This window comes from Barbus barbus (assembly GCF_936440315.1).
Source record: "Barbus barbus genome assembly, chromosome: 34".
In the NCBI taxonomy this organism is placed as follows: Eukaryota; Metazoa; Chordata; class Actinopteri; order Cypriniformes; family Cyprinidae; genus Barbus; species Barbus barbus.
In genome coordinates, this window is record NC_136762.1 from 26,865,915 (window position 1) to 26,885,571 (window position 19,657).

The following is a 19,657-nucleotide window of genomic DNA, read 5'->3' on the forward strand; positions in this document are numbered from 1 at the left end:
GAAAGTGTGTATGTGTTTATGTTGTGGGAAAGGGAGGAAATCCTCGGGGTGGAGTGTTGAGCGTTGCATGTGTGTGGTTGGGTCATTTGCACCTCATCAAGTCGGGACTGGTGGTCTCAGACACACACCTCACTGATTGGGTGCCTGACGGGTCACGCTGTGGTCGATCGGGCCACCAATTGTCAGAGCTCCATCAATCAATGTGACCAGAGAGTTATACTCAGAAATTATTATTCACAATATGTGTCGTTGCTGTATCTATTACAGACTAGCCTCTACTGTGAGAAAAGTGTATGGACTGGTCTGTTTACAAATTGATTTGCAACTGGGAAACATTGATTTGTGTGTAATTAGGGAAAAAAAATAAAAAAGATAAATGCGATTGATTTAGCATGTTTGTTTGTTTTTGTTGTTGTTTTGTTTTTTATAGTAACTCTGCTAAAGCCTTCTCGCACGTTTTCTCACATTTTTCTTTTTTCTTTATTAAGTCTGGAAAGTAGTATGAGATTTTTGTGATGCTGACCGTATGTCAAGAGAATTGGTCCTCAAATGAAAAATATTGATATCACTTAACTAAATTTTAATTAAATTAACTAAGTTTAACTAAAATTTGTAGTATTTGTTGTGAAAATAAATGCACAAAACAAATGTTAATGTACAGTACAGATAAATGTGTTTTTGTTTTAAAGTTAAGTGCTTTAAATTATCCAATTATAGTAGACATGTTCTGTAATACTGTACTTTAAAAAGAAAATGTAATTTAGTAGACTTTCAATTAGGCTGTAATGTTGAATGTCTATAATTACAAACAAATAAACAAACAAAGCCATTAATAAAAAACTATCAGTGATGCTGGCCTTCATTCATACTTAGTAAAAATATGCCACAAACAAATACTTAAAGTACTGTTTTTATGTTGTTTTCATATGAATCTTAGTGTGAAAATATATGTATGTTTGCATTTTTTATAATGTTATCTAAATTACAAAAACCCGTGTGTGTTTTTTCATATAATCGATCAAATGCCCTAGTAATAACAGGAGCATCAACCGTTGCTATATATTTTGTTCAAATTTCACAAACAATGAAGTCAGACTTTCTTATTTGGTCTCAATAAAGCGGAGTGCAGGGTTTTAAATACTCTGAGGTTATTTGCCCCAGCCAGAGGTCACCGGGGCACTGTTCTTAATTAGCCAAATGAGTCCGCCCGCATTGTGGCAGTGACCTTCTCTGCAGTCAATTACGTGAAAACCACCATCTGAGTTACACCACATTGCTGAGGAATAATGCTGATCACACATATCTGTGAATCTGATTTGTTTGTCTGACAGATAAGAATAAATGAGTTTTAGTCGTAAGGCTTCGGTCTCATGAATGGAGAGGCTCTTAGTCTGCGTTTAAGTCTGATTACATCATTTGTGTTTTAAAGGCTAACTCCAATTACGTAATTAGTTGCTTGGATGTTTCCTTAATTATAGAGATGTTTGACAGAGCCGCTGACCGGCGAAAGCTGCACTTTCCACATTCCTGTATTCTCTTTCATCCTTCTGTTGATGTTACTGTGACGTTTGTGCTGTTTTTCTCTCTCTCACACACACACACACACACACACACGCAGTAAACAGAGCTTTGCTTTGTCATTACGGGTCTTATTTGTGTTACGGCTCAGCTCTGACATCATGGTGGGAACCTCGCAGATGATGTTTCCCATTGTGCATTTGTATTTGCATTGACAAGAACTGTAAATTATTTACACCAAAGAATGATTTTGTTATAAATCGTGGTCTGTTTGAGCAGTGACTAATGTTAATGTACAGTATGCCACCATTGGCATTAGGCAACATCCATCTGTGATTGTTTTCCTGTGCAGTTGTACAGGTTTTTGCATAGTCCAGCTAGAATCACGTGATATGATATGGACTGATGCGAGGCATTGCTTGTGTTGCGTTCATCTTGATCTTTTGAAGCATGCACACAGAACCAAAAGCAACTGTAGTCTGATTGACAAGTGCGTTTGATGGCTGTTAGTCTTACTTAAGCTAGTGTTTACATGACATTTCAACTTGATAAATTATTGCATTAGTCTGCATAAAATCAAACTTGTAAAGTGCATGTGCTTCTCAACGTTTGTGGGCCACAATGTTCACAACATTATTCAAAGGCACCGTGACTTTTCCAGTTGTTTGTGATTTACTGGAGAAGGATTTTTCAAATAGATTTTACTCACATTTTCTACCCTTGAAAATATTTTACAGCTTGACGTAACTAGAAAAAAATGTAAATTCATTATAAATATACCCATGGAGCTATAAGATGATTTTCCAGGTATACACATCCAGCCTGGTCTCATTGTTTATGTAGGTATTAGGATGGATGTGTTGCAGTCTCGATCCTCTCTGGCAGTATTCAATAGTTAGTGTGAGGTACAGAACAAAATTTTAAATATTGAAAATAATATCCCAATCCAATGTGAAGGTGTGCATTTCTCATTCAAGCACACATCACCTGAAACACACTCGGTGACGGTCGGAGCAGGCGATGAGTGTTTGATTTCACCGCCTCAAAACCGGCAGCAGTTTCTGAACGTGTAACGAGTCTGGGATTTGACGTTTGCAGTCACTGCTGAGGATAAATATGAAGATCGCTGAAAATTGAGTACTTTTTTTACATTGTGCTTTTTTTGTGTGTATTTTATGACTTTGTCAGTCACAGCGTGACTGAGAAAACACCTTATGTGTTCCACGGCAATCAAAATAAATATTACTTTAAGTAATGGTTAGATGATTAGAGAAATTGTTTTAAAGTTTAGAACAACAAAATGTAGTCATTTCATATTAAGTAAATGAGTAAACTGTTTAATAAATGTGATTGAAAACATAATGCCATTGATTACAACTGAATACAATATAATCAAAACATTAATGCCAGGATTCCAATCTTCATAAAGATGCATGCACATTTGTACATCTGTAAAGTATTTGATGCATAAATAAATCACCTTTTAGATGCAGTCAGTCCATCATTATTGTACATTTCAGTGTCTGTGCAAATGCAAGTAAATGTACGTTTGAACCATGCTTGAGATCATGAGATGAGATAATGTTGAGACATCACACTTTTAAAGTTAGGCTACCTCATATATCCAGGTTTTCCATGACGGTGGGAACCCTGAGAGAAGAAAAGAGAGTTAAATTAAAATAAGACATTTTCAGATTTGTGGACCAATTGCAAGCATGAGAGTGCAGCATTATGACAGTGACAGTTAATCAGCCAGTCACTGCACTGAAGACGACATGATAGACAGGCATGATCAAATCAACAGCGTAATGAGCCAATCATATGAGCTCTGAGCGTATGCCACATTCAGAGAACAGCCCGTTCTGACACTGTCCACTGGTTAGAATAAAATGAGTGCTTTACATGCCATACGATCATCACATATTGATCATAAATTTTTTTTTTTTTTTTATTTATTTTACTTTTGTACTGTTATACATAATTACATGCTGCAAAATGTGCTGATCAGTACAGGAATGCAGCTTTACTAGAAACCTATGAAATACATTTTCCCCCAAAATTGTATTTTATTTTATTCTATTTTATTTTTTGATTCAGGTTTTTTTTTTTTTTCTGGTTTAAATTGTTACATTTAAAATTTAACAAGTTAAAATTTTTGTAAAATATAATCAAAAAGCATGTCTAATTAATTGGATGAAAATCATGAAACTCATGCAATTTATCAACACAATATTAAAAGCTTTAAAATGAACACATTATTAAAATTTTAGGCCCCTATGAAATAAATGTTTTATTTATTCTCAATAACGATGTTTTCTCAAATTCTAAATTTCTAAATTCTGTTTTTGATTCATTCATCCAAAACTGGCCATACTCCTTGACATTCCGCATTATATCATTTTTATGGCTGGATTCCAAGATTTCGTCCGTGTTTTCCTCACTGCGGTAATCTAGGACCCTGGTTTACAAGGAATTGCTAAATGATTTGCTAGATAATGTCGATTTAATGTACTATGTGTATTAGGCATTAAACATCACATATATCTTTGACAGCCGTTGTAATTCCTGCTGGAGGCTTAAGCCATCAATGATATTGATAAAACCTCCACAGACCAATAATGCTGCATATGCTTGATGACTTCACCCATGTGCTGCTTCAGCAGGAAAAATTGTGGGACTTGTGGTACAACAACGTACAAAAAAAGTTTGGTTTGTGGATTTGGTTACTAGCTTTTCCGTGTTTGTGTTATTGCAGTCTGGTGTGTTTAGTTTGAACCATCATTGTGGGAGCAGGCTTGGGCTTCCTTCATGAGCTCATCAGACATTCATCTATTAGAGTGACTGATCCTGAGGAAATCCTTCCTGAGCATACTTCCCTCTGTCTCTGTCTTTCACACACTGCTTCGGACCCTTAGGGACATTAGCGGTATCTGGCATGAGCTAACATCAGCTCAGGATGGAGCAAGCGAGAGTCAATCCACTTGTAGATGACCCATATCAGATTGCCAGAGAAGCTTTTTATTTGGCCCGTTTGTGAAGTGCGATCTGCTCCAAACATGGATCGGGTGCATGTTACTAGACGCTGGCCATGATTGCAAACTCTCTTTGTTCATTGAGATCTCATTTGTCAAGGCAGAGAGGCTAGAGGGTATTAGTTAGTTAGCAAATATTGACATGCCACTTTGGTCGGGTAACTATCAATTGAAATCAGCAAATCAATGCTCCTAATAGCTGCTCATTACGCACTTGATGCATTTTCAGCATTCACGTCAGCTTTGCATGTCAATGCAGTCAAAAACTATGACTTGACCAGCGGCCCGACGTGTTTTTCATGCCTGCGTCTGTGTTTAAAGAAGTCTTCACTAGCCTTGACCAGAGCTGGGTAATACATGATCACATATAATCTGGATTACGTAATCAGACTCCAAACATTAAGTACTTGTAATTAGATTAAATGAAATACTCGTAATCAGACTACAGTTTCTTTATTTATTACTTGATTGCATATACTCACACAATAGCAATAAATTATTCACAATTTATTAATTATCCCCATTTCTTTTCATCTTTTAATTTTCCTTTCTAAAATGCCTACATGACATCCAGGTAAACAAAATATTAAATTTTTTAGTAAGTGTTTTATTTTGATTAAAATGATTTAGTTTTACATTTTTATGACTTAATTATTAGTTTTTCATTAAACTCACAAACCCCCTGCAGTTCCTTCATAACCCCCAGTTTGGCAAACCTTGACATAATATAATGCTAAATTCACAACGAATGGAATATATTTTCTTTGCATTTTAATATCAATATGGTACAATATTATCCCATTTAAATCAATGTGGTAAACGGTTTACGTTAAAAGTAATCTAAAAATAGTCTGATTATGTTACCTAAAATGTGTAATGTAATGGATTATATTACTAACTACAATATTTGTCATGTAATTTGAATCAGTAACGGACTACAGTTTGTCAGTAATTACCCAGCCTTGCCTGTAGAAATTTTAGGTGGTTGTTTTGTAGCTTGAACGAGGTGACTCTTAAATGTCTCGAGTGTCTCTGACTGACATGCTGTATTTAAAAAGAATTAATGTCAGTTTTTGCTGTCACACTTGTAATTAAGTTTATTTATTTATTTATTTATTTATTTAGTCATTTAGCAGACGCTTTTATCCAAAGCGACTTACAAATGAGGACATAAGAAGCAATCAAAACCAACAAAAGAGCAACAACGTGCAAGTGCTATTACAAGTCTTGGTTAGCCTAACGCAGTACAGATAATTATTATTATTATTGTTGTTATTTTTTAATAAAAAGACATAGATAAAATACAATTAGAATAGATAATGCTAGAGTTAGAGGGTCAAGTAAAGATGGAACAGATGAGTTTTTAGCCGTTTCTTGAAGATGGGTAAGGATTCGGCTGCTCGGATCGAGTTGGGCAGGTCATTCCACCAGATGGGAACAGTTAATGAAAAAGTCCTTGAAAGTGTTTTTCTGTGTTTTTGGGATGGTACAATAATTCGTTGTTCACTTGAAGAACGCAAGCTTCTAGAGGGCACATAAGTCTGAAGTAAAGAATTTAGGTAAAGGGGTGCAGAGCCAGTGGTGGTTCTGTAGGCAAACATTAATGCCTTGAATTTAATGCGAGCAGCTATTGGTAGCCAGTGCAAATTGATGAACAGAGGCGTGACGTGCGTTCTTTTCGGCTCATTAAAGATTAATCTTGCAGCGGCATTTTGGATTAATTGTAGAGGTTTAATAGAATTGGCTGGAAGACCTGCCAAGAGAGCATTGCAATAGTCAAGTCTGGACAGAACAAGAGCCTGAACAAGGAGTTGCGTTGCATGTTCCGAGAGAAAGGGCCTGATCTTCTTAATATTATATAATGCAAATCTGCAGGACCGGGCAGTTTTAACAATGTGGTCTGAGAAATTCAGCTTATCATCAATCACAACTCCAAGGTTTCTGGCTGTTTTTGAAGGAGTTATGGTAGATGAGCCTAACTGGAAGCTGAGATTGTGATGAAGCGATGGGTTAGCTGAAATTACAAGCAGTTCTGTCTTAGCTAGGTTGAGTTGAAGGTGATGGTCCATCATCCAGCAAGAAATGTCTGATAGACACGCTGAGATGCGAGCAGCTATCGTCGGATCATCAGGATGGAATGAGAGGTAGAGTTGAGTGTCATCAGCATAGCAGTGATATGAAAAGTTAAAGCAGTGACCTTTCATCTAGGCTTCTGTTTGCGATGGAAATCACAAAGACTCTTGCGAAACCACATTTTTTCTACACGTCGTCTGTAGCACTCGCACAAAGTGGAGCGGCGTTCGTCGGGAGAGGATCTTTATTTAGACACCAGATATTCCTCGATAAATAAAGACAGTGTTAATGGAAGCGGGGCGAGTCTTATGCGTGTCAGGGGTTTGCCCAGATAAATCATTAGATGGAAGGTTATTGGAAATGCAGGGAGATAAAAGACTGAAGAAGCCAGTAATTGCCTTAAAGATCAGACTACAAAGCATTAGCCTGGCTTTTACAAGGCCAGTCGGCAACAAAAGAGTCGTAATTTATGAGCTCAGCGTAAAAGAATAGCATAATTGCATTAAAAATTAATGCTAATGAGGTCTAAAATGGGGAAGGTGGCTATTATGAAAGTTTGTATTCATCTTCTTTGGCCTGAATGATGGCTAGTGGCTTGATTAATGGCTTAATTTCTATCAATTAGCCGTGCCAAAAATAAATAAATAAATCTATCCACAGAGACGGGGCTAAATTGAGTATTGAATTACATATCTTAGCCTGATGCTGAGATGGAGGCCGGATTCCCGAAGGTTTACCATAGAGGGAATGTCCTTGTGTGTTTAACAATTAGTTCAACTTTCTGCATGTTTGTGAGTGCTTATAGATTGAAATATGTTGATATGTAAGTGCATTTATTTTATAGAGCCTCAAGTCGACTTAAAATAATTAAAAACCATACAAAACACGAATTAAAATAAGCTAGAACACCTAAAAACCAGACCTCTATTGTGGTTTGTTTGTTTGTTTCATATTATTTCATTTGTATTTATTTTTAATTCATTCATTTACATTTTGTTTTTTTTTTTACAAATACTGTTCACTTAAAAGTATGATTTCAAGACCTGGAAAAGTCATGCAAATTAATAAAATACTATAAATTGCATTTTTCTAATTATGCCAAGCTGTAAAATATTTGATCAGGTAGAAACTAGGTTAAAAAAATCCTCATGCAGTAAATCCTGAAATACTGGAAAAGTCTTGGAGATATTGTTGTGAACAATGGGGGGCCTTGGATTCAAAAAGGTTGAGAAGCACGGAGTTAGATTATTTCTAACAAACACGTAAACACAGCTGTGCCAGCGCGTGTGAAAGGTCCACAGGTTGTTCCATGTATTGTGGTGTATTTCTTCTCTCTCTCTCACACACACACTCGTCTCGACGGACTTTTCATTCTCAATCAATGCAGTGCCATCATTAGGTCTTGTTTTGCTTGCTCATGACATTCAAAAGCACCTTTGAATCTGCGGCTGTTTGAGACGACCACCTGATGATGGGCAGTTACTGCTTTAATTATTCCATCAGTGATGAAAGCCGTTGTAATTTTGCTCATGGAAGTAAGGCATTCAATTATGGGAATTAATCAGGCACAGTGAGTTTTGCGGTGCTGGACCTTGAGTTGTTGAACATCGCCCTCTTGTGGTTTCTTCTTGTCCTGCCTGCTGAAGAGGATCTTTAGTTTGACTTGAACATCTTGCAAGTGAAGAAACCGCTATTAAGAGAGCGTATTGAGAGCATTTGATGATGCTGTTTGTGTTGCACACATGTTAATCTCCTGGTTTCTTATCAGTTTATTCACATCTAAATCTACATTTATTCATGTTTAACATCGAAGAGAGTCCGTTTAGTCGTTTAGGATGGCAGGGAAAGACAAAACTTGCTTCAAATGAGCAGAATCCATGTCATCATATCTCTCTGTCTGTCTGTGGTTAAGACTGCTATAAGGCTTGTGTAATGCGGCGACAATGGACTCTAAATTAATTTTGTGGATAATGTGTCAATATTAAATGTCAACTTTGACCTGGCCTTGTGCTGATCGTGTCTGGCAGAGATGTCTCTCCGACATCGCTATCGATTTTCTGCTATCTGCTCGGCACGGGCCCCTCTCTCAAAGTCCATTATTTTAGATTTTCCTATGAAATACATATCTTTCCTCACTGACATCTGACAAACAGCATATGGAAGTCATTTTATCTACCAATAATGTGTTTGTCAAAAAGTATGAGGCATTAATGGAATTCCGGGCCAAGGATAGGTTGTCGCTGATATATCTGGGTGGGCTTGTGTGTTTGTGTCTGTGTATCAGTCATTAAGATGTTCAGTGCACACACACACACACACACACAAACACAGGAGGAGTAATAAGTGTGTGATTGAGAGCCAGTGGACTGCTGTCATCTTAAGGACAGTCTGTAGACTCCTAGAGGATATTGCGCCTCCGTTTTGCCTCATGCTCAAGTATGTGTATTTTTGAGAATGTGTATTTTCAGTGTGTATGGACACATGCCTGACATTGTTTGGGCTCATTTTATTGCAGGTTTGTTTCTCAGAGCATGTGTGTGTTGTGACATCAACAGTTAACACTGACACACGTTTGTGCTTTATGGTGTGTGTTACAGTGACAAATCAATGTTTATATGTACTTTAATGAAACTATATATTCATTACAATGAGTCTCTGTAGACATTTTCAATTGTTTGCCAGGAAATAATGACAGTGCTACAGTGTTTATGTTCATAAACCGTATGATAAGTCAACATCTGTGTGTGTGTGTGTGAGAGAGAGAGAGAGAGAGAGAGAGCTAGTGTTTCTGCTAACAGAGAGAAAACCAGAGCAAATATTAATTTATTCATTAAACGAGCAGAGCGAGAAGATGTGTTGTGACAGTTGCTCCCTGGCTGTTAATGGATTAAATTAATTCCTCTCATTAGCGCAGGGATCTGTGTGTGTGTGTGTGCGTGTGTGTGTGTGTGTGTGTGTGTGTGTGTGTGTGTGTGTGTGTGTGTGTGTGTGCGTGCGAGAGCATGCTTCCTACCTAATAGTGTTTGTTTCTGAGCATTTTCATGCATATGTGTGGAGAGAGATTAAATTGTGGGTGAATTTGAGTATCAGTAATACATTGTGTTTTATGTTTTAGGATGTCTTCATTTAGCGGAGTCACACAAACAACAGCGCTGATGTTGTGAATAACAGCACAGCCGTGGCTGTAGGTAATCACAGCTTATAGGTCTATAAACAAGAAGTTAATATGGAGTAACACATATTAGACACGATATTACAAGTTACCCTGTTTATTTATGAAAATAGTACCGAGCAATATCACATTAGGTCTTTATTTCCTGAATAAATGTGTAGAGTGAGATAATATGCATATGAAGTAAACAGAGGATTGGTTTACCATGAAGAGCCTTAGAATTTATTACTTTTTTTCTTGAAATCTCCTTGAAATTCTGTCTCTCCTGATAATTGTATATGCATTGCAGAGCCAACATGCTGATATTCTACAACCAATGATCTCTATTCTGTATATGACTGGATTGATTATGGAATTCAATAGTCCACTTTCATTCTACTAACTATAAGTAACTTTACAACTACATTTCAACTAACTCTCGTTAGAGTATTAGTAGACTGTTAGGTTTAGTAGAATAAGTTGGCATGTACTTGCAAAGTCACTTATAGTCAGTAGAATGTGGAATATCAAATTAAAGCGTTACCTACTGCACTATCAGCGATCACTGAAGCCATAAAAGATTTTAGTGTCCATATTAATATGCTCAATCACCAGAGGGCATCAATGATGGACAGCCATTAGCTTGAATAAAATCACAAGGTGTTCTGTGTATCAGTCCACCCCAAAATACATTATTTCTGTATCTAATTATGCAGGGAATATTAATCATGAACATATGTATCTCCTGATATGAGAAACTGATTTGAATACAATATACAGCAAATACCGGAGTAAGAGCCTGTGACTCTATATTGCATTACAATTCAGAGTCGTTTACCATGCATCATTTTAGCTGGTTTAACAGCATAAATGCTTCAAAAACATGCATCACATCTTCAAGCCAATACACAACGCTGGCTGTGTTCTGAGTGAGTTGTGATGCGCATCTGTGTTTTCTGATGTCTTCTAACTGACCAGCGTCCATTTCAGACTCAAGAAGAACTTCTAGAAAGGATTAAAGAGCTACAGACTTTTACTTGTCAATTGTTATTTTACATATTGTTGAATTAGGTTAATTTTACCAACCAATTTAAACAAATCTTTAGGTTATCTTAAGTGATGCCAACAACTTCATTTGTACCACCATTGATTCATATGCCTTAAGACACTGTCTTAATACAAATCAACATCACAACACAATTGCATAAACCTCAATGAATAACTCTATGAATAACTTAACAGATACCTTACTATTAATAAGCAGCAAATTGGTCGTTTACTGAGGCAAAAGTCATAGTTAATGGTGAGAACTGTAGCTTAAAATAAAGTGTCACTGAAAAACCATTTTCTTTTCTTTTTTTTCACCTACACTCTTTTTCCTCATTCAAGAAACAGTTTTACTCTGATATACATAAAGATTGCAATCAAAGTGCACACATCCAGCAGGCCAAAAGCTCGATGTGGGTGCTCAACCGCAAACAACCTACAAGCTCTTCATCATTACTCTGAAATACATCACAATTGGGAAGTAAAGAGGATCACAACTTCAAGAAACGGCTAAAAACTCATCTGTTCTATCTTTACTTGACCCTCTAACTCTAGCACTCTCTATTCTAATTTTATTTTATCTATATGTCTTTTTATTTTTTAAATAAATCGATAAATAATAATAATAATAATTATCTGTACTGCGTTACGCTAACCAAGACTTGTAATAGCACTTGCACGTTGTTGCTCTTTTGTTGGTTTTGATTGCTTCTTATGTCCTCATTTGATAAAAGCATCTGCTAAATGACCAAATAAATAAATAAACTTAGGTTTCATGCAAACTATAATTATCGATCCCCGTATCTATATCATACTAATATCATCTTCTGAGACCAACATTTCTATTAAATCCTAAAGCTTTCAAGCTACATCCGCTAGATTGTCTGTTCTGACTTGTTTTCTAACTCATCTTTTTTCATGTAAAGTGCAATCATTTCCGTCCGTCTTCAAACTACACTTAACACAACAGAGACCAGTCATTTTTCTTGACCAGCTTTTCTATTCTCTTTTTTTCCTGGTACTATGTACTGTGTGTTCTTGCTTGTTTGGAGAGTATGCTGGAGACATACTGAAGCTGAAGAGGAGGGTAATGGGATCGGGACACACCAGCGTCCCATGAGCACAGCTGCTTTAATGTGGCACATGCACTACAGACTCAACAGTATCCAGTAGATTGACGCTGTTATTTGCTAAGAGATGAATCAATCAGCATGATGTTTTTCCGTTTCTGTGGTTTGTGACCGTCTGACCTGCTCCGCTGACCTCTCGCCTGTCCACTCACCGCTCTGTTTTTTGTTCCTCTAGAAGAAATGTCTCTCGCCGAGCAGGTGAGGAGGATAAAGGATATCGAGGCCATTGAGAGCGACTCCTTTGTTCCTCAGGCTTTCAAATCATCTCGGGATGGCACCAAGGTACATCTCTGCCTTTCTCCCTCTCTATTCTCTTTGCCTTCCTTCTCTCATATATATATATATATTATTTGATTTGATTTCTTTTTGCCGAGTTACTTTCCGTTTGTCTGCAAATGAAATGATTGCCATTCTATCTCGCTTGGTCTGTGGCACCTGTCCGCTTGAGCTCGGGCTCTTGAAAAGCGTCCTACCGCCGGTGGGCCCTCACTCTCTCCTCAGAGAGCATTACTGAAGAGCATTCACATTCACCACTCAAATTAGATTACTAACAAATGCTCACAGATCTCTGTGGTCTGAGACAAAAGGTGACAGTTGAAATGAGCCGGTATGATAGATTGCACCAGAAGGAGCGGGCGGCTCTCCCACGCTGATCTCAGGTCTGTCTGTACAGACTTCAGTGATGCACTGGAAACTGATGCTAGACCAGTACTTAACATCACTACGTTTATTTCTGAATGATGTACGAACAGCTCTATAGATGGAGCGAAAAAAGCGTACACAGAGGACATTCGTTGGACAAACACAATAACATAGATTCATGCATATTTGATTTTTCGATCATTTCCATTCCATATACACTCTTAAAATTAAAGGTGCTTCACGATGCCATAGAAGAATCTTTTTTTGTCTAAATGGTTCCATAAAGAACCTTTAACATCTGAAGAACCTTTCTGTTTCACAAAAGCTTATTTGTGGCAAAAGAAGGTTCTTCAGATTATAAAAAGGTAAGAAAGAGAGGGTTCTTTAAAGAACCTTTGACTGAATGGTTATTTGTGGAACCAAAAATGTTTTTTTCTGTGGCATCGCTGTGAAGGACCTTTTAAGCAACTTTATTTTTAAGAGTGTAATTGGATGCTCTGAGCTCAGATAAAAGCGCTATGCCAACTCTCACTTAACAGAGCATGGCTTTGAGGTGAAAGAGTAGATGTTATAAAGAACAAGGGACAGCAAGAGAGAGCACTGTTATGATTATACTGCCATCAGTTGTTTGTATTTAGAATTGCACTCGACATCTCACTTTACATGGACAGTCACCTTGAACTCACTTACAGATAAGTGTTTGCTCAACTTTACTGTGGTACAGGAATGAGTCATTATCAGGTGCATACTTTTAACCTCTCAGCTGCACCCACTAATGTCAGTTAAATGGGTCGATCAAATTTACTTCATCTCTTGAGATAAAGTAGTTCACTGAAATCACTTCCTTCCGGTCCAAAAAGTGCCTTATTAAATCTGAAACAAGGTGCAACGATCACTCAATGTCTGCAACTTAACACAGTTGAAGATCTTTGCAAATAATGTGTTATTGAAGGGGGCGTCAAAAACAGTCTGTTTGAATCAAAGGCATAGTTCAGCCTCAAATGAAAATCCATGCCGTTCCAAACCTGTATGCATTCCTTTCTTCTGCAGAACATGAAAGAAGATACTTTGAGGAATGGTGGTAAACAAACGGTTTTGGTTTCTCTAAATAGCTTCTTTTATGTTCCACAGAAGAAAAGAGTAACACGTTATTTTAGGGTCTCTTAACTAGTTGCTTATTAGCATGCATATTACTTGAATATTAACCAGTTATTAGCACTAATTAAGCGCATATTAATGCCTTATTCTACATCCCTAATCCTACTCAATACCTAAACTTAACAACTACTTTACTAACTATTAATAAGGAGCAAATTAGGAATTTATTGAGGGAAAAGTCGTAGTCAATAGTGAATAAGTGTTACGTATTCTAAAGTGTTACCAAAAAAAGTCATATGGGTTTTGAATTACATGAGGTAAGTAATCGATGAGAGAATCTTCATTTTTGGGTGAACTATCCCTAACCAAGGCTAACCCTAAACGAGCTAATCACGGTGTTCAGAATTACAGCACAGACAGGTGTGTTTAATTATGGTTGAAATTGAAGTCTGCAGGACACTGGAGCTGAAGAGCCCTGCTTTAAAGGGTCTAAATTATGACTAGTTATAGCACCAAAAAAGAACGGATCTCAAGGATAAGATAAAGGATACAAAAAAGAAATGAATGAGGCATTTCTCTTCATGCAAAGTGGGGTGTGGATGTAAATATTATGAATAAGCTGAATGTCTGGAATGGCAGAAGATGAGTACTCTGTGTGATTTCTTAAAGTTTCTGTAAATAACATAACTTTTTTATTTGTAGGTGACTGACGTTTCAGAGATCAAGAAAGAGGCAGAGACTATAAAAGAAGAAGTTGCCCTTCTGCCCACCTCCATCATGTACAACGACAGCAACGCCCTGGCTCACCCTAACGTAAGAGTGTTTCGTGTATATGTACATATTTGGAGACATATTTATACCCAGATGTGAGCTATATCTGACAAAGCCTTCCAAAACCTCATTTTGGGGACATCTCCATTTGTCAAACCAATGTAAGAGTTTAGTTTAGGGACCAATTCTGTTAACTAGCATGCATATTACTAGCATATTGGCTGTTTATTAGTTTTTATAAAGCACCATGGTAGCCCATACCTAAACATCACAACTACCTTACTAACTAACAATAAATTAGGAGTTTATTGTTGCAAAAGTTGTAGTTAATAGTGTGAACTGGTCACCAAACTAAAGTGTGAACAAAACCCGTATAGTATTTTTAAAACGCTGAATGTTTCTGTTAGCGTGTAGATAATAGTATTTATAACTAGCTGTATATGAAAGAATAGAAGTCTATTGAATGTCCCTATCTAGATAACAAAGTATTCTATAAAGTATAATCATTTTTTTGATACTTTGGGGCCAAAGTTTCAATCCGCATAAGGAAAACAGTTTATAAATCATATCAAATTGGAGAATCTTCATAAAACACAAAGGTAATCGCTTCACCTCGTGAACCTCTCTATTTCTTTCTAAGAAAAATAGTATGTATTATTCACAACATACATCAAATGAGACTCTGGTGTCGCGGGCCCAGCAGCCGAAGTTACACTGAAGCCTCCCAAAAGGCCTCTAATCAATAATTCTCCTTTCCCAAGACTTATTTCCCCCCACCCTTGTAGAAATTGCCTATTTCTGAAGCTGCACTACTTGACAACCCACTCAGGGCCCTTCTTATGCACCCTCAGTAATATTGGCAGACAGAATTTCCTACGAAAGCGCGCTCCATCTCTCTCACTCTGCAAACTGGGTTATGTGTGACTGATGCAGATGAGCTCGACAGGCTGATCTATTGCAGCAATATGCCCAAGGCGAGAGAGCCCTGATCACCAGTAATGATTCAATCATTTAGCCACCACCACTTACTGTATCTACTGTAATTTCAAACTCGTTAGCCGCGCTTCGCTAGGTGCGTTAAGAGTCGGAGGAGGCTCGTCGTCGTGTCGCGGGATCGCCTACGAATGGAAAAGGCGCAGGGAAGCGGGCGACATACACCCTCAGTCTATTATCGCTACATGTGCACGTGTTTCCCAGGCAAACAGAACCCAAACCAACGCTACGGGCGGACCCTAACCCGATGTAAATGACACGCTTATAATGCGCGCACGCGGCGGGATGGAAGCGATCAGTCTTTCCAAAGCCTAGATTTGATTTGGTGCCTCTCGTGTTTTTTGGATGAAGGAAATGAGTGATGAGTGTTGGAGAAGAATCCGGAACTTCCAAACTTAAGGAACTCATAAGCACAACTAATGTGGGAATCACTCAAATTCTCCCTTTACGCTGACATCCGAATCAACCGCGCGTATTACCCTGTCTGATGTGTTTATGATGCAATACCATTTACACTTGCTCCAAATCTAATCGCAGCTGTGATTGTCCTATATTAAGCCAACCCAGACAATTAGAGCGCAGACTTGGAATCCATTAGAAACCAATAGGAAAGATTTGTTTCGAAAGGGTTACTTGCGTTTCAGATCTATAACACCGGGCCGTCAGTAGACCTCGGCCAAACCCAGGCTTCCTCGAGTGGAGTAAACGAGGAGGGAATGTGAAATGGCGCACATGCAGACAGTCACAGATTTCCCTCTGTGGGCGCAGATGATCTGATCTCAATAACAGCTCACTTCACTCTCTGTAGGAGGACTCTGTAGCGTTCACTTGTACTGCACAGAAAGCATCACAGTGTTTACTGTAATAATATCCAATGTATTTTGCATTTCTAATCCAATAGAAGGTTCTTTCAGTTCTTAAAAAACAACATCCTCCGCATACTTCAGTCATTACATTTGTCTTCAGCGTATTCTCTTAAATAGCTAAGAATCATACCGAAATAAATTGAACTGAACTGATGCAGATTTCATCATTTAGTAAAGAAAGAGAAATCATTTCATCAAGTGGTTTTAGAGCAAATATGTATCATCCCAACTAATCATAACAGCACTGACAAATTTATATTTTCTGTTGTTCTGCCTAATGAAGACATCAGTCTTACAGCCTTCCCTGCGATCACTTGTGTGTGTGTGTGTGTGTGCGCGTTTTTGTTACAAATGAGGACATAAATTTGTATAACGACACAGGTATGACGGGTATTACAAGATGAAGGTGACTTATGAAGACATTGCCCCATGTCCCCATTTTTCAAAACGCTTATAAATCATACAGAGTGAGTTTTTTTGGGGAAAAGTAGAAATGCACAGTCTCCTGTGAGGGGTAAGTTTAGATGTAGGGCAATAGCACACACAGTTTGTACAGTATAAACACCATTACACCTATGGGATGAACCCACTTTTCACAAAACAAACGTGTGTGTGTGTGAGACCAAAACTATCAGACGTGTTTCCTGTATTCACATCAAAATCATCCCGTGAAAGAGTATTAGGGCATAGAAAACAATTACACGTTAGCTTAAGGAACACATATTCACTATTAACTAGTTGCTTATTAGCAAGCATATTGCTAGCATATTGACTGTTTATTAGTACTTATAAAGCACATATTAATGCCTAAATGTGTATTTTAGATCCCTTATTTTTATACTTAAACATAACTACTAGAACAACTACCATAATTACTATCAATACGATGAAAATTAAGAGTTTATTGAAGGAAAATCGATTTGTCTATTTGCTTTAGAATTTAGTCTCACCAGGAATAATCTTATTTTAAAAATAATGAAAAATAAGTCAGAATTTAGTTTGGGGACCAGCTCTCAGCATTAACTATGACTTTTGCCTCAATAAACTCTTACTTTGCTGCTTATGAATACTTTGTAAGATAGTTGTTCAGTTTAAGTATGGGGTGGATTAAGGATCTAAAATATGATCATGAATGTGCTTTATAAACACTAATAAACAGCCAATATTCTAGTAATGCATGCTAATGAGCAACCAGTTAAAAGTGAGAACTGATCCTTAAACTAAAGTGTTACTGAAAATCGTATATAATGTTATTTTGATGTGAGTTGGTATCAGTTGTTGTTGTTTTTTATCACTACTTTGTTAATACTATTTGTTTCTTTTAAATATTGTTCTTGCCATGAAAATAGCCATAGATGCTGTTATGGCAATAAAAATAAAATAATAAATAAAAAATACAGAATATAGTCATGCAGAATAAGGAATTAGTATGTGTTTTATAAGTACTAATATGTTAGTAATATGCATGCTAATAAGCGTCTCGTTAATAGTGAATGAATAGTGATGTTTCCTAATTGAAAGTGTTACCAAAAAAAAAAAAAATGCATTCCTCTTGACAAAAAGCCTAAGAAACAGTTTTCATTCTCTCAGCTCTATGCGATGATTCAGAGTTTGGCACAGTGCAGTGGCTGTTCCTCTAGTGATGCTCTGTGATGGACACAGAAGTCAAGTTCTTTGGAAGTTCGTTGTAATTTAATAGTCTAAATGAATTGAAGTAAAGCTCTCTCCCTCTCCTGCAGCTCTTCATGGATAAAGAGGAGGCAGAGAGGTTGTGGATGAACAGACTGGTTTCTCTGCGTCAGGAGAGGCTCATGGGGAGTCCAGTGTCCTGACCAGATCCTGTGGACTCGCTGTAGCTTTCCAGCGCATCTCAAACAAGAGCACGTGCTCCACCTGCTGGTTTCCATGGGAAATATGATTCAAAATTACATTTCAGCATCTGCTTATTCTGAATCTTAATTGTTTATTTTACTACTAACTGATAATGGTAATATGAAGCTTTTAGGAGGGATTTACACTAAATTTGTCCTTTAAGTTTGAGCAGACATCCTTCTCATCAACATGAATGACAATTGTGTTTAGTGTGTATTGGGTTTTTTTTTTTTGTTGTTGTTGTTTTCTTTTTTCCTTTTTCAAAATAAATGATTGTTGTAAATCTTGGACAAAACTTTGCAGTCATACATTTTTTATAGTAATGAACAGCTATGTGAGGAATCACTGGGCAGTTTCTGCACCTGAGTGTTTGTCATTTTTAATGTCTACAGTGTTTTCATAATCAGACTTTAGTAAGTGAGGTTGAGGGAAGTGAAATGAACATTTACTTGTGAAACTTGCTACATGTCAGAGAGCCGAGAAAACACTGTACAGCTATAAACTCTGCATATTTTGGGGGGTTTTCATTGCAAACAGCCTTCTTCATTAGTAATCAAGTCAACAGCAGACTACAAACAGATTTATTTTACCTCTCTTAATATGGATATTCAGGGCCATCACTACAGTTGAGATGATGATTGGTGCATTTGATTAGGATAATATGATATGATTATTTAAAATATTTCATATGAGATAGTTGTATATGACTGACCTTTAGATTTTATTTCTACATGTAAAAGAAACACTTTATCATGTTTTCCGGACAAATGCTTAATTTGCTGATGTCATCATTAATTTTTTTTAAATCTATTATACAAGAAATGTTTGATTTTGGATCACCTTTTCCCCATCTTTTGGATGATCTTTTTTCTATACTAATATTCAGCCGTGTATCTCTTTGAATGGATGTTCTCGTGTATATATACTACCAAATGAGGTTGTTTTGTACACTTACCCCTAAATTGTGAAAGTTTATATTAAGTACAAAGAGTTTTTTTGTTACAGCCTGGCCGCAATTTTGTACATGCATTTATTTTTTAAAACAAATTACCTTGTTAATTTTTATTCCCACCCCATCAACCCATTCCTCGAAATGTTGGCTTATAAACTGTCCTTTTTGTGCAATATTTGTGTGTCCAGTATAATTAAATAGAGAATCTTGTGTTACGACTCTCTGCTCAACCTTGGTATTTCCAATGTATTTATATTTTATTATACATTTAGGTGAATGATATATATAAATTTTTCATACATTCATTTAACATTATTTCATTTTGCATAGCATCAAAGTGATTTATATATACACTGAACAAAATTATAAACGCAACACTTTTGTTTTTGCCCCCATTTTTCATGAGCTGAACTCAAAGATCTAAGACTTTTTCTATGTACACAAAAGGCCTATTTCTCTCATATATTGTTCACAAATCTGTCTAAATCTGTGTTAGTGAGCACTTCTCCTTT

At 36.9% G+C, this 19,657-nt stretch overlaps 1 protein-coding gene across 2 annotated transcripts in view; it reads left to right on the plus strand.

The window, feature by feature from the left end:
- The window catches only part of LOC306853768 (uncharacterized protein), a 170,001-nt gene extending 150,642 nt beyond the window's left edge, over window positions 1-19,359 (plus strand). The window contains exons 8-10 of one of the 2 annotated variants that reach the window (XM_079391416.1): window positions 12,127-12,233; window positions 14,394-14,504; window positions 18,061-19,359. In XM_079391416.1, coding sequence (XP_079247542.1) covers window positions 12,127-12,233; window positions 14,394-14,504; window positions 18,061-18,153 — 311 coding nt within the window. In that variant the 3' untranslated portion in view covers window positions 18,154-19,359. The remainder of the gene's footprint in view (window positions 1-12,126; window positions 12,234-14,393; window positions 14,505-18,060) is intronic. The other variant, XM_079391415.1, reaches the window with a different exon arrangement.
- The last annotated feature ends 298 nt before the right edge of the window (window positions 19,360-19,657 follow it).